A 19676-nucleotide genomic window follows, 5' to 3' on the forward strand; every position below is an offset into this window, starting at 1 on the left:
GATGTTGATATGTGTCATTTAGATTGCAAAATAGTTGGGAAGCGATATTTGATGTACCGATGGCATGCTTCCATGGGACAGGGTGTATGAGTTGATTCAAGACTTGTGCTTTTCAGCTAATGCATATTTTGTGAGAATACAGAACCAATTGACCATTTATTTTAGTATTGCCCTCAAGTAGCTTCAGGAATGGTTGAAAATGCAAAACATTGATCTAAAATGGACACTAAACATCCTTGGAGATCTGGAGACCAGGTCAATTACTAATATACTTGTTTCTCATCTCAATATGTGTCTATTCAATAGAAATTGTATGTTAATCACAGCATAGTTTAAATATATATGCTGCGTAGAAATCCAAAGTGTGTGGCCAGCAGAGACAGGTGGGATGGGCTAAGGGAAGCTGAGGTTTGGGATGTGGAATTGGAGATAAGGGGGAGTGGAGTTGCTGGGCAAAGGATAGAATGACAGATGTAAAATTAATTCCAACAGAAACTTTTGATTGACACCGAGGGTCTTTGTTGATACAGTTGAGGCTGATGCCATGCAGGTGTTTAACAAATGCACATGATTCCAAACATTGTTGGCCTGGATGTTTTTCTTGTTCATTGGTGGTGCATGGGGCAGGGATTGGAATTCAATGTATTTCTCAGGGTGGAATCTGATGCTTGAGGGGCAGCTCTTGGAGGTCTGTATTGGTCAGGTCCCCATTTGACAGTGGGAGATCTGTCGACGTGCCGTTGACCCTTTGTCTCTGGCTAAGAGGCTGTTAGATGACTAATGTGATTGGGCAGCTTCCCTGCAAGTATGTTTATTACCAGATGAAAGAGTCAAACTGAATCTACACAGCAAGGGAACATTTGGTTTATGAGCCAACCACTTAACGATCAAGGTTTGTAGGGTCTACACATTGTATTAAAATGTTTACCCATCCAGGCCTGCTTTGTGACCAGATTAGCTGTTGATGCATAACAATTAGTACCAGTTAGAGAGAAAAGGACACATGTTCAGTAATATTGGTGTGACATTTATTAATGTACAAGAGGCAACTAGTATCGTCTTCCTGCCGCTTCGTTTAATTCAGACCAACAACCACAGTTCAGAAATGGTTTATGAAATGCTTCAGCACAAAGTACACAGGTTTACAGAGGTCATTGAAGTTGATTTAGAGGAAAACAGCACGACCTGATGAAGATTTCCCAGAAGCATTGCACATCTTCAGGTTCCCCAGGAAGATATCCTGCAAGACAAAATCGTCAGCAGGGTAGCCTAGTGGTTAGAGAGTTGGACTAGTAACCGAAAGGTTGCAAGTACAAATCACGAGCTGACAATGTACAAATATTTTGTTCTGCCCCTGAACAGGCAGTCAACCCACTGTTCCTAGGCAGTCATTGAAAATAAGAATTTGTTCTTAACTGCCTTGCTAAATAAAGGTAAAATAAAATACAAATTCTAGTTCCCAGTCATGTGCACATATACAAAACTCACATTCAGTCACAGGTGTAAGCCACATCCAAGTACTTATAGGTTCCGACACAGGGGTCACCGAACACAGAGTTGGATACCTTGACGATACACTGGCGCTTTCCATCACACCTGTGTGTCAACAGGTAGAGGTTAACACCACAGCCAATGACTTCCTACAGCTAAATGCACACTGAAGGTTTCAGTACCTTTCTGCCATTTTGCTGGTGGTGGATTGGCTGAGGCAGTTGGTGTTTTTGAGTTGTTGATGTGGGCGCCCAATGGAACACACATCGTGTTGACGACGACCATAGTTGGCAAGCCGAATACGGATCTCACCTCGATCTGAGGAAGAGAAAGGACAAACCTGGGTGTTGGTGTGGGCTAGTAACTAATATACACGTCACCACATGATTAAACTGTACAGTAGCGTTTACCAGCTTACCACATAGTAGTTGAGAATCAGAGCCTTCACATATGATGCTGCTTACTGCAAAGACACAGGAGTTACACCACTGGTCAGACAAGACATACATTAGCCTGGTGAAGGTGATGGGCACTAACAGGGAATGTTGATTTCAGGTGCATTTTTTAAAAGTCATTATAAACTCGTTAGCATGAACTAAACAACAAGTTAGGCACGTCATCTGCCACCGTTACCTTTTAGTTTCACTTCCTTATGAGCAGTTCTCAAAATGCTAACATGTTAAGCAAACTGGCTGGCTAGACCTGAACTGGTGAAAAAATAAAGTTGACCTGCTACACCTAATCTGTCAGATTGGCTATAAACCCTACAAAACTGTGGGAGTTGCACTAGCTAGTTACCGTTCACTGAAATATGGTAAACCAGATTAAGTGCACAAGCATCAAATAAACTTGAGACACTTCCCTTCCATGTTCTTGCTGGCTAATTGAGCTAGATATGTAAATATAACAAGGAACAGCAGCAGCATATGAGACAAGTCAAAAAAGTAACTGCATAAAGGTTCAATGCAGATAGTCAGGTAGTCATTCAGCAGTTATGGCTTGGGGAAGTAGAAGCCGTTCAGGGTCCTGTTGGTTCCAGACTTGGTGCATCCGTACCATTTGTTATGGGGTAGCAGAGACCAGTATAACTTGGGTGGCGCGAGTCAATGACAATGTAGGGCCTGCCGACACACGTGGTGTCGAAATCCTGATGCAGGGAGCGCGGCCTCTGATGTACTGGGCCGTACGCGATACCCTCTGTAGCACCTTGTGGTCAGATGCCATACCTAGTGGTGATGCAGCCAGTCAAAAAGCGCTCAATGGTGTAGAATTCATGATCGGAGGGCTGATACCAATCCTTTTAGCCTCCTGGCAGGGAAGGGCTCGGCCCTCCGTTTCCTGTAGTCCACTACCAGTTCCTTTGGCATCTTGGCACCACACTGCCAGGTCTCTGACCTCCCTATAGGCTACTCAAACTAAACAAGCTGCATATCCACAGCTTGCTAGGGTTAGTTAGCAGGTGAGGGTGGTTTACACTTGGAGAAACAAAAGCAAACAAGTTGGTACCATAGGGGAACCAACCCATTAAATTCCTTTTCTAGCAATCAGCTGAGCTTACTTTTTTACAAGATTAAAAGTGGGTAGGATTATTAAACAGTATCCCAACATGCCACAGTCATAGCGACAATAAATCGAATCCAAATATCGGTGCCCACCACTAAATATTATTAGCACACATTCAGAGACTGACTTGTTTCATGCTGTTGGACACAGGAGTATTTGGTGTCCAGGTACTTATAAGTCCCGACACAGGGGTCTCCAAAAACGAAATTGGATGCAGGGACAATACACTCGCTCTTCCCACCGCATCTGTGTGTTTCAAAGACAGGTTGAGGTCATGAGTTCATACAGGTAAACACAACAAGTTCCAGCCATCTTGCTGGTGGTTGTTTACACTACAGCCAAGGAGTTACAGGTTCTAGTACCTTTCTGCCATCTTGCTGGTGGAGGATTGGCTGAGGCAGTTGGTGTCGGTGAGTTGGTGATCAGGGCGCCCAATAGAACACACATCGTGTTGACGACGACCGTAGTTCGCACGCTTGATATGGATCTTACCTCCATCTGAGGGAGATGGAGAACAGTGAGGCACGAAGGAGAGCCAAGTATGGGTCTCTATGATGTGGGCTAGTGACGCTAATCTACAGTATAAACGATCATAGGTGGTCGGTGAGTATACTGTTCAGCTTACCACATTGCAGTAAAGCATCAGAGCCTTCACACGTGATGCTGATTGCTGCCAGGACAAATAAACAGGAATTACACACCACTCACATTAACTTGGTTACGTAGTATCATTATTACATACAGTACCTCCATCTGTTAGTGTGCAGCAAGCTGTAGCCAGCACTGAAACAACATCACACAGCTAGTTCAGCAACATTCAACATCATATGCACTTGGACCATGAAGCTAAAACTCAGCATTGGTCTCCATACTTGTGTATTTCAGTTATACTAAGTGTATTATAGTCAAGTTCAGCATTTGGTCTCATATTCCATGCTTTGAATACCTTTTTGCCCAAAAGGAACTGAATGTCCCTCAAATCATACTACATGTACTTCTTTTTACTCACAAATACAAACATTGTAATATATATTTAAATTCTAATCTGCATCAGATACAGATTTTGTATACTCACATGTGACCACCGTCAGTCTCAAAATGCACATGATGCCAGGTACAGGAGTGGTACTGACAGAGAAAATGCAACTGATGATAACAAGATCCAATACACCCGGTATTTATGTTATGTGACATGTCTTAATTTACCCAGGTGTATCTATTTGTCTCCAGGTGCACCTCATTCAAATTAGGGGCCAGCGTTTGCCGGTCAAAACCTGGCTATTGAGTCAGTCTCATGGAGTTAGATAGAGGACTCTATATGGATGGAATCCATGTAGGCATGAACATTGCCACTGAGGGCTTCCAGCAAAGTAGCCATCTAGGTGGAGCTGCATCATTAAGGAAGAATTACACGGCCACGTTCAGTCGCAAAACCTTTGAGCATTGCAGATATACATTTCATGAATAGAGACAACGTATTTCCTTAATAATCTCCATGTCGGGGAGACATATTTGTTCAATATAGCATATTTTTATCTGAACCTTCCATAAGGTTGCATCCTGGCTAACGCTCCCCATTATTCAATCCGAGTAATCAGGAGGGATCAGCCAATTAATTATACTCTTGAGCAAACACTGCATAACTGTAGGTGGCATTAAATTGCCAACTTTGGCTTCATACAGTACCTTTTCAAACAACACACTCTGTGATGGTGTGCAGCCTTCAAATTTGTTTACCAACTCATAGAAATTATAGAAGACAATGGACTACTTTAATAACATGTAATTACATTTGTTATTTGATTTGAATGGAGCTGCCCTTGCGCTCACGTACTCCATAATGGGACACATATAAAGATGATATACTGTGACTATCATTCTCTATGGTCCGATCCCTACGATGTGTTGTTCTGGTGGCTGAGTGTGTGTCCGTCCTCTTCCTCTCAACCGTCCATTCTCAGGGCTGCTGGACAGGTGCCTTGCCCGTCAACGTTGCAGCCCTTTGGGTGTTGCACTTATCAGGCTTCACCGCCATGGACCAGAAAGGCTGGTCCTAGTCATTTTGTGCATTTATATGTTCCCAGTTGCCACTCCTGTGAAGGGAGACCGCTGCGCTTGAAGGCAGTTTGGTGACCACAGAACCCAGTACAGGTACTCTATTGTAAACATTATTAAAGTGAACCGTGTTGAATGACTATGTACATATGGCAGCAGTCTCTATGGTACAGGGTAGAGTACCAAGTGGTATCAACCCTGTACCCTGCTTTTATTAGTGACTAAGTTTGGGCAGGGTGCTTGGAGGAGGTCGGCTAGAGGAGACGATTTTAACGTTCGATGGACTGGAGTAAGAAACTTCTATCTCTTGGTCACAGCTTTGATGCTCCTGTACTATCACCTCCTTCTGGATGGTAGCAGGGTGAACAGGCCATGGCTCGAGTGGCTGAGGTCCTTGATGATCTTCTTGGCCTATCTGTGACACCGAGCGCTGTAGGTGTCCTGGAGGGCAGGCAGTGTGCTCCCGGTGATGCGTTGGGCTGACCGCACCACCATTTGGGGAGCCCTTTGGTTGCAATTGCCGTACTAGGCGTTGACACAGCCCTACAGCAACCTCTCAATGGTGCACCTGTAGAAGTTCATGAGGTTCTTACAGGACAAGCCAACTTTCTTCAGCCTCCTGATGTTGAGTAGGCGCTGTTGCGCCTTCATCACATTGTCTCTGTGAATGCATAATTTCAGGTTGATTGTGATGTGCACGCCGAGTAACTTGAAGCTTTTCGTCCTCTCCAGTGCGACCCTGTAGAATTTGATGGGGACTAGCTCTCTCTGCTGTCTACTGTAATCCACAATCATCTCCATTGTTTTGTTGACATTGAGGGAGAGGTTATTTTCCTGGCACCATTCCGTCAGGGTCCTCACATCCTCCCTGTATGCCGTCTTGTCGTTGTTGGATATCAGGCCTACCACTGTTGTCAGCAAACTTGATGATTGAGTTGCCACTCAGTCATGGGTGAACAGGGAGTACAAGAGGAGGTTGAGCACACACCGTTTTTGTTCCACAGTCTTGAGGATCAGCAGGTGTTGTTGCCTACCTTCACACCCGAGGTCAGTATGTCTGCCCAGCTGCAAAGGGCGGGGTTGAGACCAATTGTCCAAGCTTGGTGATGTGGTATGATTCTGCTATTTTCTTTACATTTGATCCGGAACCCCTAACAGAAGCTAGCCAGCTAACTAGCTACTAGCTAGTAGTCAGCTTGCCACTGCTAGTGGTCATCAGCTACCTTTAGCCAAGGACATCTCTCGCCAGTCTGCACAGCCCGACTCAAACCAGAGCTAATCGGGCTTCTTTTTCTCCATATCTCTGGATTCTTACCTCAAGCTCTGAACCTTTTCAACTATGTCATCGTAGCTAGCTAGCTGCTATCCGATTGGCTTCTCCTGGCTAACGTCTCTGTCCCGAAGCAACCACCAATTAGCCTGGAGCTAGCCTATGCTAGGCCCATCTCCCAGCTAGCTGAAGAGGTCAATCAGCCACTCCTTAAGCTACAATACCTATTTTGCCAATTGGCCTGGACCCCTTTAATTGCCGATATGGAGCCCTGCCGATCCATCACGACTGGACAACTGACGTATTCCGCCCGAGGGGGTTTCAACTGGCTCCCCCGTCGCGACGTCCCCTGAATGCCCATCTGCTAGCCTGCAATCCGCGGCTCGCTAGCTGTCCAGAGCACACCGGACTGTCAGCTGAAGAAGTCCATCAGACAAGTTTTGGGGGGCTACTGTACATATTTTGAAAATTGGCCTGGACCCTTTTACTGCACAGAGTCCTGCTGATCCATGTCTCAATTGTCTCAAGGCTTAAAAATCCTTGTTTAACCAATCACCTACCCTTCATGTACACTGATTGAAGTGGATTTTACAAGGGACATCAATAAGGGATCAAAGCTTCCACCTGGATTCACCTGGTCAGTCTATGTAATGTTTTGTATACTCAGTGTATATATATATACTGTATATATATTTATTTTTCATTCATATTTTTGTTTACCCTGACATTGCTCATTCTGATATTTCTTAATTGCTTTATTAACATTTTTGGGGATTTGTGTTAATTGTTTTGTAATGTTAGGTATTACTGCACTTTAACTAAAGCTTGTAACATGCACATTTTGCTGCACCTGCAATAACATGTGCAAAATATCTGTAGTCAGTAGTCTGATGGATTGTAGAAAGAAACGGTCTCTAAGCCAGTTGGAATCAGATTGCATGCACCAATATAGGTCTGCCCGACGATAAGGGAGAGAAGAATTTGTGGTTGATTTGTGTGGGGTCCTTGATAATGCTGCATGCCTTCCTCAGGCAGATGTCCTGGATGGGTGAGGGCACGGTCCCAGTGATGTACTTCACAACCCGCTGGAGTGCCTTGCAGTTGTGGACGGAGGAATTGCCATTCCAGGCCATGATGCATCCCCTCAGGACGGTGGTGCAGTAGTAGTATTTAGAGAGGAGGCAGCATGCCAAATTTCGTCAGCCACCTTAGGAAGTAGAGACGCTGTTGTCATGTTGGTCCATGACGAGTCCGCAGTGATGTGGATCAGGGTATGTTCCATCCTCTGCTTCCAGAAGTCAACAATCAAATCCTTTGAAGCACCTGGTCATTCAGAGCAGCAAGAGTTCTCCTTGATGACTTGGTATTGTCTACCTCGGAGCGAACATAGAATAAGTTAAGCTCGTCTGAGAGGGAGGTTTTGGTGGGCATCGCACAGCAGGATTGCCTTTTTCAGTCTGTGATAGTCTGAAGTCCTTGCCACGCGACGCAAGTTTGAGTTGTCGGACATCAATTAAAGTTTCAGTCTTGTCTTTTTGTATCCTAATTTATTTTTGGAGCTCGTACCTGCTAGGCATTGCACACCACCAGGTCATCATGTTCGTTCTGCTGACATCGAATGCTACAGTATGGAATATCTCCGTTCATCCAGGGTTTTTGGTTTAGACCTGTAGGGATTTTTATTGTGGGCACATCATCATCAACACATTTCCTAATAAGGACTGTGACTGATGATGTAGGTTCTTCAATGTTGATGAATGAGTCCTGGGTGGACTGTCTTTTTTTACCCCCTTTTTCTCCAATTCAATGGCCCAGACAAGAGACGTATATGTGGCAGGGTCCACAGGCAATTACGTACTACAAATGTATTCATAAAATGTCTGGATGTTTACAATTTCAGTGATTCTCTTAGAAATGGGTAAAAGTACTGTATAGCAACCCCAGGTGTATAATAGTAAATAGCAGCTACTTCTCAGAGAGTTTTGAATTGTCAAGAAGAGTTAAACAGGGGGGTCCGCTGTCACCATATCTATTCATTATGGCTCTGGAAATGCTAGCTATTAATTCATTTCAAATAACAACATTAGAGGATTATAAATCCAAGGCTTAAAAACAAAGGTGTCCATGTATGCCGATGACTCAAGTTTTATATTTAATCTGCTAGCTAGATCCCTGCAATGTCTCATTGAAGATCTAGCTAACTTTTCTGGACTCTCTGGACTAAAACCTAATTATGATGTGTACAATATTACGTATTGGATCTTTAAAAAAATACAACTTTTACATTACTATGCAGTTCATATTTAAAAAATGGGCTGACGGTGAAGCAGAAATGCTTGGTATTCATTAAAAAAAATATTAAATGAGTCCTACACAATGAATTTCATTAGAAAACAGACAAGATCCTGCAACCATGTAGAGGTAATACTTGTCTATTCACGGAACATTTTCCCTGATTAACTCCTTAGTCATATCTCAGTTTACTCACTTACTTATGGCGCTGCCTACTCCTGATGATTTGTTTTTCAAATCGTATGAGCAAAACATACTTAGCTTTATCTGGGATTCTAAACCAGACAAGATACAGTGTGAATATCTATATTTATACATTTGTATATTTTTATTTAAATAGGTAAGTTGTCTGAGAACCCATACTCATTTACAGCAACAACCTGGGGAATAGTTACAGGGTAGAAGAGGGGGGATGAGTGAGCCAATTATAAAACAGGGATGATTAAGTGGCCATGATGGTATGAAGGACAGATTGGGAATTTAGCCAGGACATTGTGGTTAACACCCCTACTCTTGCGATCAGTGCCATGGGATATTTAGTGACCACAGAGAGTCAGGACACCCATTTAACGTCACATCCAAAAGATGGCCTTTGGTCATTAGGATATGTTTTAGACAAGAGGAAAGGGTGCCTCCTAATGACCCTCCAACACCACTTCCAGAAGCATCTGTTCTCCCATCCAGGGACTTACCAGGACCAACTCTGCTTAGCTAAGCTTCAGAAGCAAACCAACAGTGGGATTTTTTATTTTACCTTTATTTAACTAGGCAAGTCAGTTAAGAACAAATTCTTATTTTCAATGACGGCCTAGGAACAGTGGGTTAACTGCCTGTTCAGGGGCAGAACGACAGATTGTCAGCTCAGGGATTTGAACTTGCAACCTTTCAGTTACTAGTCCAACACTCTAACCACTAGGCTACCCTGGCTATATAAGGAATATGATTTGAGTGTTGTGAGATTATTAAATATAAAAGCACTAAACATCTCTTGAATCTTCACTTATTCAAAAGTTGTATTTGAACCCTAAATGGTTCTCAAGTAAACTACTAAGAAAAGCTAATCCACTGTTTAAATAGCCTTTTGCCTGTGTACAGATTTCATTGTCTCATTTTTGATTGACTGCAAATGATACCTTTTTCAAAGTCTCTCTCTTTCTCAAACAAGAATTGTAGAGCTGGCTACAATTTCAAATTCATCCCCCTGAAAAGATAGAACAAATATTATGGCTGAATATAAATGTGCTGGGTGATGAAAGACCTGTATTTATGGGAAACCAGTTTGAAAAGGCTATTTTGTTTTTAAATTATATTGTAAATTGGAACGGTTGAGTTGTCTTTCATGGAGTTATCAGAATTATCTGGAAAGGTCTGCTCAGTCCAAGATTATAACCAATTGACTACAGCATTACCCCAAAAATGGAGGCTTGTGGCAGCAGAAGGAGGTAGGGAAGTGGTCTGTCTGCCAAATATAAATGATCAGAACTTGGAGGAATAAAAATATCATAAATAGGAATGTATACCAGTTTCATTTGAGGACCAGGATGTTGATATCAGTGTCATTTAGATTGCAAAATAGTTGGGAAGATCTATTTGATTTAACCGATTCCATGGTACAGGGTGTATTCAAGACTTGTGCTTTTCAGCTAATGCAGATTTGTGAGAATACAGAATCAATTGACCATTTCTTTTAGTATTACCCTCAAGTAGCTTCTCAGGAATGGTTGAAAATGCAAAACATTGATCTAAAATTGACCCTATATATAGTACTATTGGAGATCTGTTTCTCAACTCAATCTGTAGTCTATTCAATAGAAATTGTATGTTAATCACAGCATAGTTGAAATATATATGCTGCGTAGAAATCCAAAGTGTGTGGCCAGCAGAGACAGGTGGGATGGGCTAAGGGAAGCTGAGGTTTGGGATGTGGAATTGGAGATAAGGGGGAGTGGAGTTGCTGGGCAAAGGATAGAATGACAGATGTAAAATAAACTCAAAATTAAACAAATACATTTGAATGACACTGAGGGGCTTTGTTGATATAGTTGAGGCTAATGCCATGCAGGTGTTTGTACAAATGCATACACATTAAAATGCTCATAGATGGACATAATTCCATACATCGTTGGCCTTGCTGTTACATTGGCCTGGATGTTTCTTGTTCATTGGTGGTGCATGGGGCAGGGAATTGGAATTAAATGTATTTCTCCTCAGGGTGGAATCTGATGTATGAGGGGCAGCTCTTAGAGGGCTGTATCGGTCAGGTCCCCATTTGATATTGTGGGAGATCTGTCGATGTGCCCTTGACCCTTTGTGTCTCTGGATAAGAGGCTGTTAGTAAGTAAGTTTATTACGAGATGAAATCATCTCTGGCTGAATTCACACGTCACGGTAACATTCAGTTCAGGAAGGCAACTCCTATGACTAACTGGGAATGGGACGCAAGCGTAGGATTGATCACCCTGTCACTGGCCGCCTTTGGGGAGGGTGTATAGTGTGAAACGCCGAAACACCCTAGGAACCAAAGGTACACTACTGACGATGCACTCCCCACATTTCACCAGGCTCACTGTTCATGAACTCTTGGAAGTGCTTGCACAAAGGATAGTAATATCCCATCCTGTGTTCTTGGAATCTGAATATCTGGACTTGTCCAGTGACTGCTGAGAAAGATCAGCTGACAACAGGGGAAAGTCCTTGTGGCGGCACGGAGAGACGGCTGACAGGAGGGAATAGACCCCACTGGGACAGTCATGGGGTAGCTTCCCATGCATGTTGGAAACACCCGCTTTAGCTACAGAAAGTCAACATACGAGAATACCCCTAGAGTCTGCGGGGGCGGAAGATGACTCATCGGCTGACAACATGGTAACGACTGGACCGGAAACAACTACAAGTAATGAGAGCACAGCACAAGAGAACACTACAGCAACTGTCACAAGTTCCGCTGCAACAGCGGGCCACAAACAGATGCAGGTATGTGTCTGTAGTTGGAGGAAAGTTACATCACACCATGGGTTGAGGATCCACCAGGGGAAGAAGGGGTGTTGGGTAAAGAGAGACAGAGGCCTCGCATTGATTACTTTCTTCGAAAGCGATCAAATCAGTCGAATGATGCACAGCAACTGGACGCAAGCCATAGTTTGCAGTGCATCAGTACCACTGTCATGGAGGACATAAACTCAAGCACCGAAGTAACAACTGAGGTGGAACAAACAACAGGAGTGGAACTCACCGAGCCTCCCAGACCTGCAGTCGAGAGGAGACTACCAGGGCACAGACCGTATGTGAAGTGGCCTGGCGCCAGTAACAAGAAGTTGTGGGAAACAATGAATACTGACTTTATCTTGACCCTCGAAACTTCGAGGCACAGTGGAGAAGAAGTTGGAGAGGATGGGGGACATCTATGAGTACGGGGCAGAAAGCTTTGGAGTGCAAGAGGCAAAAGGCAGGAGAAAGGTTCCAACCCCACCAGTTTCCAGGCGGCAACAAGAAATCAAGCGCCTCGTTCAAGAAAGGAGACAGCTTAAGAAACAGTGGAAGAAGGCCTCGGAAGTGGAAAAGGAGGGCATAGAGGCACTTCAGGCTGACATCAAAACCCGGTTGGCATCCCTTCGTAGAGCAGAGAACCTACAGAAACGCAGAAGGAAGAAAGAACAAACTAGAACTCGATTCTATAAAGATCCCTCCAAGTTCCTTAAAAGTCTCTTCACGAAAGAAAAAAGTGGAGCTCTAAAAACAACAAAGAAAGACCTAGAGGAGCACAAACTTTGACTCAAAGCGACATGAACATCTGGCCATCCCATCAGATATCCCACCCATTGAACCCCCGGAACATCATATTGAGACCAGCCCTCCGACATGGAAAGAGGTGGAAAACACAGTTCGACAGGCAAGAACAGCATCAGCCCCGGGGCCAAATGGAGTCCCGTACAAAGTGTATAAGAACGCACCAGACGTCCTGAGGTTCCTCTGGAGGCTTATGAGAACAGCTTGGCAAAATAAGATAATACCCAAAGTGTGGCATAGGGTAGGCGGGGTCTTGATCCCTAAGGAGAAGGATGCAGTGAACATCAGCCAATTCCGCCCAATCTCCTTACTGAATGTCGAGGGTAAAATCTTCTTTAGGGTCATTGCCCAGAGGATGGCCGAGTACCCGCAAAGGAATGCGTACGTCGATACATCTGTACAGAAGGCAGGAATATCTGGGTTCTCTGGCTGCTTGGAACATTCCAACATGATCTGGCACCAGATCCAAATGGCCAAGGTGGAGAAAAGGGACCTCCATGTAGTCTTCCTCGACCTCGCCAATGCATTTGGCTCTGTGCCCCATGAACTCCTGTGGTCTGCCTTCAGATTTTTCAACATACCGGACACCATCACAACCCTGGTGAAGTCCCATTTCCAGGATCTGCAGTTCTGCTACACAACCTCATGGCAGTGCCTGAATGTAGGTATAATGGCGGGATGTACCATTTCTCCGTTGGCATTCATAATGGCAATGGAGGTTATCAGATCCTCAAAATGGGTTGCTGGTGGACAGTGAGTCGACTGGTTTCCGCCTCCCGCCACTCAGAGCCTACATTACAACATTGACCACCAGTCCCATGCACCAGGAGAATGCTCAGAAAACTTGAAGATCAGCTGGGCCCGTATGAAGATTAAACCATCCAAGTCACGCAGCATCTCAATTGTGAAGGGAGAACTCTGACCTGAAATTCATCGGAGATGACCAACTCCCAACAGTGTCTGAGCAGCCGGTAAAAAGCCTTGGAATGTGTTATGATGCAAGCCTGAAGGACAAAGACCAGGTGCAACAGCTGTGCAAAGACATTAGTAGCCTACAGTACATCGACAACACCAAGCTACCTGGAAAGTTAAAGGCCTGGTGTCTGCAGTTTGGTCTCCTACAACGGGTGTTGTGGCCCCTAGCAGAGTATGAGGTGCCAATAACAGTGGAGAAGATGGAAAGAGGAGTCACAGGCTACTTAAAGTGGCTCGGAGTTCCACGATGCCTTACCACCATAGGCCTCTATGGAGATGGTGTCCTCAAGCTGCCCCTCACAAGTCTATCAGAGGAATTCAAGTGTGCAAAAAACCAGGCTCCAGATGACACTGAATGAATCTCGAGACCCAGTAGTGAGCATCAACACGCCGACCTTGGCAACTGGGCGCAAATGGAGGCCAGGAAAAGCAGTCCAGGAGGCAACAGCAGCCCTCAGACATGACATTGTGGGTCATTGTGGGGGACACCCCTGCCATGCATAGTCCCATGGGATGTTGGCTAACAAGGCAACTCCTATGACTAATTGGGAATGGGGACGCAAGCGTAGGATTGATCATTCTGTTGCTGGCCGCCATTGGGGAGGGTGTATAGTGCGAAAGGCCGTAACACGCTAGGAACCAAAGGTACACTGACGGTGCGCTCCCCAAATTTCACCAGGCTCACTGTTCATGAACTCTTGGAAGTACTTGCACCAAAGGATAGTAACATCTCATCCTGTGTTCTTGGAATCAGGAGCCTACCACTTAGCAATCAAGGTTTGTAAGGACTACACATTGTATAAAAATGTCTTACCCAGCCTGCTTTGTGACCAGATTAGCTGGTGATGCATACAAATTAGGACCATTAAGGCTGCTGATGTCATAAGTACTACCTGTCAGTGAGTTGAGACCCGGGTACAATTGATTTAAAAATAGTTTGACCATCCAGATCATACCGCCTGAGGTGGTCAGGAAAGTGATCACAATGAGTATTTAACTTGCCTACAACTGCCTAAAGGTGGGCACAGATTACAGACATCAAGACAAAGGCACGTTAGCCCCAGGTACAAATGAGTCCGGTGAAAAGCTTGTAAGAGAGAATAAAGGACACATGTTCAGTAATATTGGTGTGACATTTATTAATGTACAAGAGGCAACTAGTATCGTCTTCCTGCCGCTTCATTTAATTCAGACCAACAACCACAGTTCAGAAATGGTGTTGAAGCATTTCTTAAACAATCTACACAGGTTTACAATGGTCATTGAAGTTGATTTGGAGGTTGGAGGAAAACAGCACAACCTGATGAAGATATCCCTGAAGCCTTGTACATCTTCAGGCTCCCCAGGAAGATATCCTGAAAGACAAATCGTCAGCAGGGTAGTCTAGTGGTTAGAGAGTTGGACTAGTAACCGAAAGGTTGCAAGTACAAATCACGAGCTGACAATGTACCAATCTGTCGTTCTGCCACTGAACAGTGGGTTGTCATTGAAAATAAGAATTTCTTCTTAACTGACTTGTCTAGTTAGATAAAGGTAAAATAAAATACAAAGTCTAGTTCCCAGTCATGTGCACATATACAAAACTCACATTCAGTCACAGGTGTAAGCCACATCCAAGTACTTATAGGTTCCGACACAGGGGTCACCGAACACAGAGTTGGATACCTTGACGATACACTGGCACTTTCCATCACACCTGTGTGTCAACAGGTAGAGGTTAACACCACAGCCAATGACTTCCTACAGCTAAATGCACGCTGAAGGTTTCCGTACCTTTCTGCCATTATGCTGGTGGTGGATTGGCTGAGGCAGTTGGTGTTTTTGAGTTGTTTATGTGGGCGCCCAATGGAACACACATCGTGTTGACGACGACCATAGTTGGCACGCTGAATACGGATCTCACCTCGATCTGAGGAAGAGAAAGGACAAACCTGGGTGTTGGTGTGGGCTAGTGACTAATATACACGGCGCCACATGATTAAATTGTACGGTAGTGTTGACCAGCTTACCACATAGTAGTTGAGAATCAGAGCCTTCACATATGATGCTGCTTACTGCAAAGACAACACAGGAGTTACACCACTGGCCAGACACATTAAGACATACATTAGCCTGGTGAAGTGTTAGTGATGGGCACTAAAAGGGAATGTTGATTTCAGGTGCATTTTTTAAAAGTCATTATAAACTCGTTAGCATGAACCAAAGTACAAAAAGTTAGGCGCGTCATCTTCCACCGTTACCTTTTAGTTTCACTTCCTTATGAGCAGTTCTCAAAATGCTAACATGTTAAGCAAACTGGCTGGCTAGACCTAAACTGGTGAAAAAATAAAGTTGACCTGCTACACCTAATCTGTATTTCTACGCAGTTTGTGCCAGCTGTCAGATTGGCTATAAACCCTACAAAACTGTGGGAGTTGCACTAGCAAGTTACCGTTCACTGAAACATGGTAAACCAGATTAACCCTTCCATGTTCTTGCTGGCTAATTGAGCTAGATATGTCAATTTAAAGGAACAGCAGCAGCATATGAGACAAGTCAAAAGTTACTGCAAGAAGGGTCAATGCAGAGAGTCGGGTAGTAACTCAGCAGTTATGGCTTGGTGGAAGTAGAAGCCGTTCAGGGTCCTGTTGGTTCCAGACTTGGTACATCCGTACCATTTGTTATGGAGTAACAGAGACCAGTATAACTTGGGTTGCGCGAGTTATTGACAATGTATGGCCTGCTGACACACGTGGTGTCGAAATCCTGATGCAGGGAGCGCGGCCTCCGACGTACTGGGCCGTAAGCGATACCCTCTGTAGAACCTTGTGGTCAGATGCCATACCTAGTGGTGATGCAGCCAGTCAAGAAGCTTTCAATGGTGTAGAATTCAGGATCGGAGGGCTGATACCAATCCTTTTAGCCTCCTGGCAGGGACGGGCTCAGCCCTCAGTTTCCTGTAGTCCACTACCAGTTCCTTTGGCATCTTGGCACCACACTGCCAGGTCTCTGACCTCCCTATAGGCTACTCAAACTAAACAAGCTGCATATCCACAGCTTGCTAGGGTTAGTTAGCAGGTGAGGGTGGTTTACACTTGGAGAAACAAAAGTTAATAAGCTGGTACCATAGGGGAACCAACCCATTATATTCATTTCCTAGCAATCAGCTGAGCTTACTTTTTCATAAGATTAAAAGTGGGTAGGAGAATTAAACAGTATCCCAACATGCCACAGTCATACCGACAATACATCGAATCCAAATTAGGATATCGGTGCCCACCACTAAATATTATTAGCACACATTCAGAGACTGACTTGTTTCTTGCTGTTGGACACAGGAGTATTTGGTGTCCAGGTACTTATAAGTCCCGACACAGGGGTCTCCAAAAACTAAATTGGATGCAGGGACAATACACTCGCTCTTCCCACCGCATCTGTGTGTTTCAAAGACAGGTTGAGGTCATGAGTTCATACAGGTAAACACAACAAGTTCCAGCACATTTCTGCCCTCTTGCTGGTGGTTGTTTACACTACAGCCAAGGAGTTACAGGTTCTAGTACCTTTCTGCCATCTTGCTGGTGGAGGATTGGCTGAGGCAGTTGGTGTCGGTGAGTTGGTGATCAGGGCGCCCAATAGAACACACATCGTGTTGACGACGACCGTAGTTCGCACGCTTGATATGGATCTTACCTCCATCTGAGGGAGATGGAGAACAGTGAGGCACGAAGGAGAGCCAAGTATGGGTCTCTATGGTGTGGGCTAGTGACGCTAATCTACAGTATAAACGATCATAGGTGGTCGGTGAGTACACTGTTCATCAGTGTGGACTAGCTTACCACATTGCAGTAAAGCATCAGAGCCTTCACATGTGATGCTGATTGCTGCTAGGACAAATAAACAGGAATTACACACCACTCACATTTGCTTGGTTAAGTAGTATCATCATTATTACATACAGTACCTCCATCTGTTAGTGTGCAGCAAGCTGTAGCCAGCACTGAAACAAAATCACACAGCTACTTCAGTAACATTCAACGTCATATGCACTTGGACCATGAAGCTACAACTCAGCATTGGCCTCTACACTCAAGCATTTCAGTTATACTAAGTGTATTATAGTCAAGTTCAGCATTTGGTCTCATGTTCCATGCTTTGAATACCTTTTTGACCAAAAGGAACTGAAAGTCCCTCAAATCTTATTACATGTACTTCTTTTTACTCACAAACACAAACATTGTAATATATATTTAAATTCTAATCTGCATCAGATACAGATTTTGTATACTCACATGTGACCACCGTCAGTCTCAAAATGCACATGATGCCAGGTACAGGAGTGGTACTAACAGAGAAAATGCAACTAATGATAACAAGCTCCAATACACCTGGTATTTATGTTATGTGACATCTCTTAATTTACCCAGGTGTATCTATTTGTCTCCAGGTGCACCTCATTGCAATTAGGGGCCAGCGTTTGCCGGTCAAAACCTGGCTATTGAGTCAGTCTCATGGAGTTAGAGGACTGTAGATGGATGAAATCCACGTTGGCATGAACATTGCCACTGAGGGCTTCCAGCAAAGTAGCCATCTAGGTGGAGCTTCTTCGTTAAGGAAGAATCACACGGGCCACGTTCAGTAGCAAAACCTTTGAGCATTGCAGATGTACATTTCATGAATAGAGACAACGTATTTCCTTTCCTTAATAATCTCCATGTCGGGGAGACATATTTGTTCAATATAGCATAGTTTTATCTGAACCTTCCAAAAGGTTGCATCCTGCCTGATCAGCCAATTAAATATACTCTTGAGCAAACACTGCATAACTGTAGGTAGCATTAAATTGCCAACTTTGGCTTCTTACAGTACCTTTTCAAACAACACACTCTGTGATGGTGTGCAGCCTTTAAGTTTGTTTGCCAACTCATAGAAATTATAGAAGACAATGGACTACTTTAATAAAATGTAATTACATTTGTTATTTGATTTGAATGGAGCTGCCCTTGCGCTCACGTCCGCCATAATGGGACACATATAAAGATGATATACTGTGACTATCATTCTCTATGGTACGATCCCTACTATGTGTTGTTCTGGTGGCTGAGTGTGTGTCCTCTTCCTCTCAACTGTCCATTCTCAGGGCTGCTGGACAGGTGCCTTGCCCGTCAACGTTGCAGCCCTTTGGGTGTTTTACTTATCAGGCTTCACCGCCATGGACCAGAAAGGCTGGTCCTAGTCATTTTGTGCATTTATATGTTCCCAGTTGCCACACCTGTGAAGGGAGACCGCTGCGCTTGAAGGCAGTTTGGTGACCACAGAACCCCAGTACAGGTACTCTATTGTAAACATTATTAAAGTGAACCGTGTTGAATGACAATGTACATATGGCAGCAGTCTCTATGGTACAGGGTAGAGTACCAGGTGGTATCAAGCCAGTACCCTGCTTTTAACAGTGACTAAGTTTGGGCAGGGTGCTGGGAGGAGGCCGGCTAAAGGAGACTATTTCAACGTCCGATGGACTGGAGTAAGAAACTTCTATCTCCAGTTTCTCAGTCTCTTGGTCACAGCTTTGATGCTCCTGTACTATCACCTCCTTCTGGATGGCTCGAGTGGCTGAGGTCCTTGATGATCTTCTTGACCTATCTGTGACACCCCGAACGGTGTAGGTGTCCTGGAGGGCAGGCAGTGTGCTCCCGGTGATGCATTGGGCTGACCGCACCACCATTTGCGGAGCCCTTTGGTTGCAATTGCCGTACTAGACGTTGACACAGCCCTACAGGATCCTCTCAATGGTGCACCTGTAGAAGTTCATGATGTTCTTACAGGACAAGCCAAATTTCTTCAGCCTCCTGAGGTTGAGTAGGCGCTGTTGCGCCTTCATCACATTGTCTCTATGAATGCATAATTTCAGGTTGATTGTGATATGCACGCCGAGTAACTTGAAGCTTTTCGTCCTCTCCAGTGCGACCCTGTAGAAGTGGATGGGGACTAGCTCTCTCTGCTGTCTACTGTAATCCCACAATCATCTCCATTGTTTTGTTGACATTGAGGGAGAGGTTATTTTCCTGGCACCATTCCGTAAGGGTCCTCACATCCTCACTGTATGCCGTCTTGTCGTTGTTGGCAATCAGGCCTACCACTGCTGTCAGCAAACTTGATGATTGAGTTGCCACTCAGTCATGGGTGAACGGGGAGTACAGGAGGAGGTTGAGCACACACACTTGTTGTTCCACAGTCTTGAGGATCAGCGTGGCGAAGGTGTTGTTGC

At 44.5% G+C, this 19676-nt stretch overlaps 2 protein-coding genes across 2 annotated transcripts; both read right to left on the minus strand.

Moving 5' to 3' along the window:
* Positions 1–1006: 1006 nt before the first annotated feature.
* LOC149982690 (L-rhamnose-binding lectin CSL3-like) lies at positions 1007–4213 on the minus strand. The gene is made up of 9 exons (XM_090242342.1): positions 4130–4213; positions 3802–3837; positions 3680–3724; positions 3417–3552; positions 3182–3300; positions 1910–1954; positions 1674–1809; positions 1489–1596; positions 1007–1240 (listed from the first exon to the last, which is right to left on the minus strand). Exons 1-8 carry the CDS (start codon positions 4158–4160, stop codon positions 1491–1493), a joined length of 654 nt encoding a protein of 217 aa, XP_090098468.1. The 5' UTR covers positions 4161–4213; the 3' UTR covers positions 1007–1240; positions 1489–1490.
* Positions 4214–14546: 10333 nt separating this feature from the next.
* On the minus strand, positions 14547–17766 carry LOC149982691 (L-rhamnose-binding lectin CSL3-like). The gene is made up of 9 exons (XM_090242344.1): positions 17701–17766; positions 17373–17408; positions 17248–17292; positions 16972–17107; positions 16727–16845; positions 15442–15486; positions 15206–15341; positions 15021–15128; positions 14547–14787 (listed from the first exon to the last, which is right to left on the minus strand). Exons 1-8 carry the CDS (start codon positions 17729–17731, stop codon positions 15023–15025), a joined length of 654 nt encoding a protein of 217 aa, XP_090098470.1. The 5' UTR covers positions 17732–17766; the 3' UTR covers positions 14547–14787; positions 15021–15022.
* Positions 17767–19676: the final 1910 nt, after the last annotated feature.

The sequence above is a fragment of the Oncorhynchus mykiss genome, chromosome 7, assembly GCF_057628025.1.
Source record: "Oncorhynchus mykiss isolate SJ-2025 chromosome 7, ASM5762802v1, whole genome shotgun sequence".
Taxonomy (NCBI): Eukaryota; Metazoa; Chordata; class Actinopteri; order Salmoniformes; family Salmonidae; genus Oncorhynchus; species Oncorhynchus mykiss.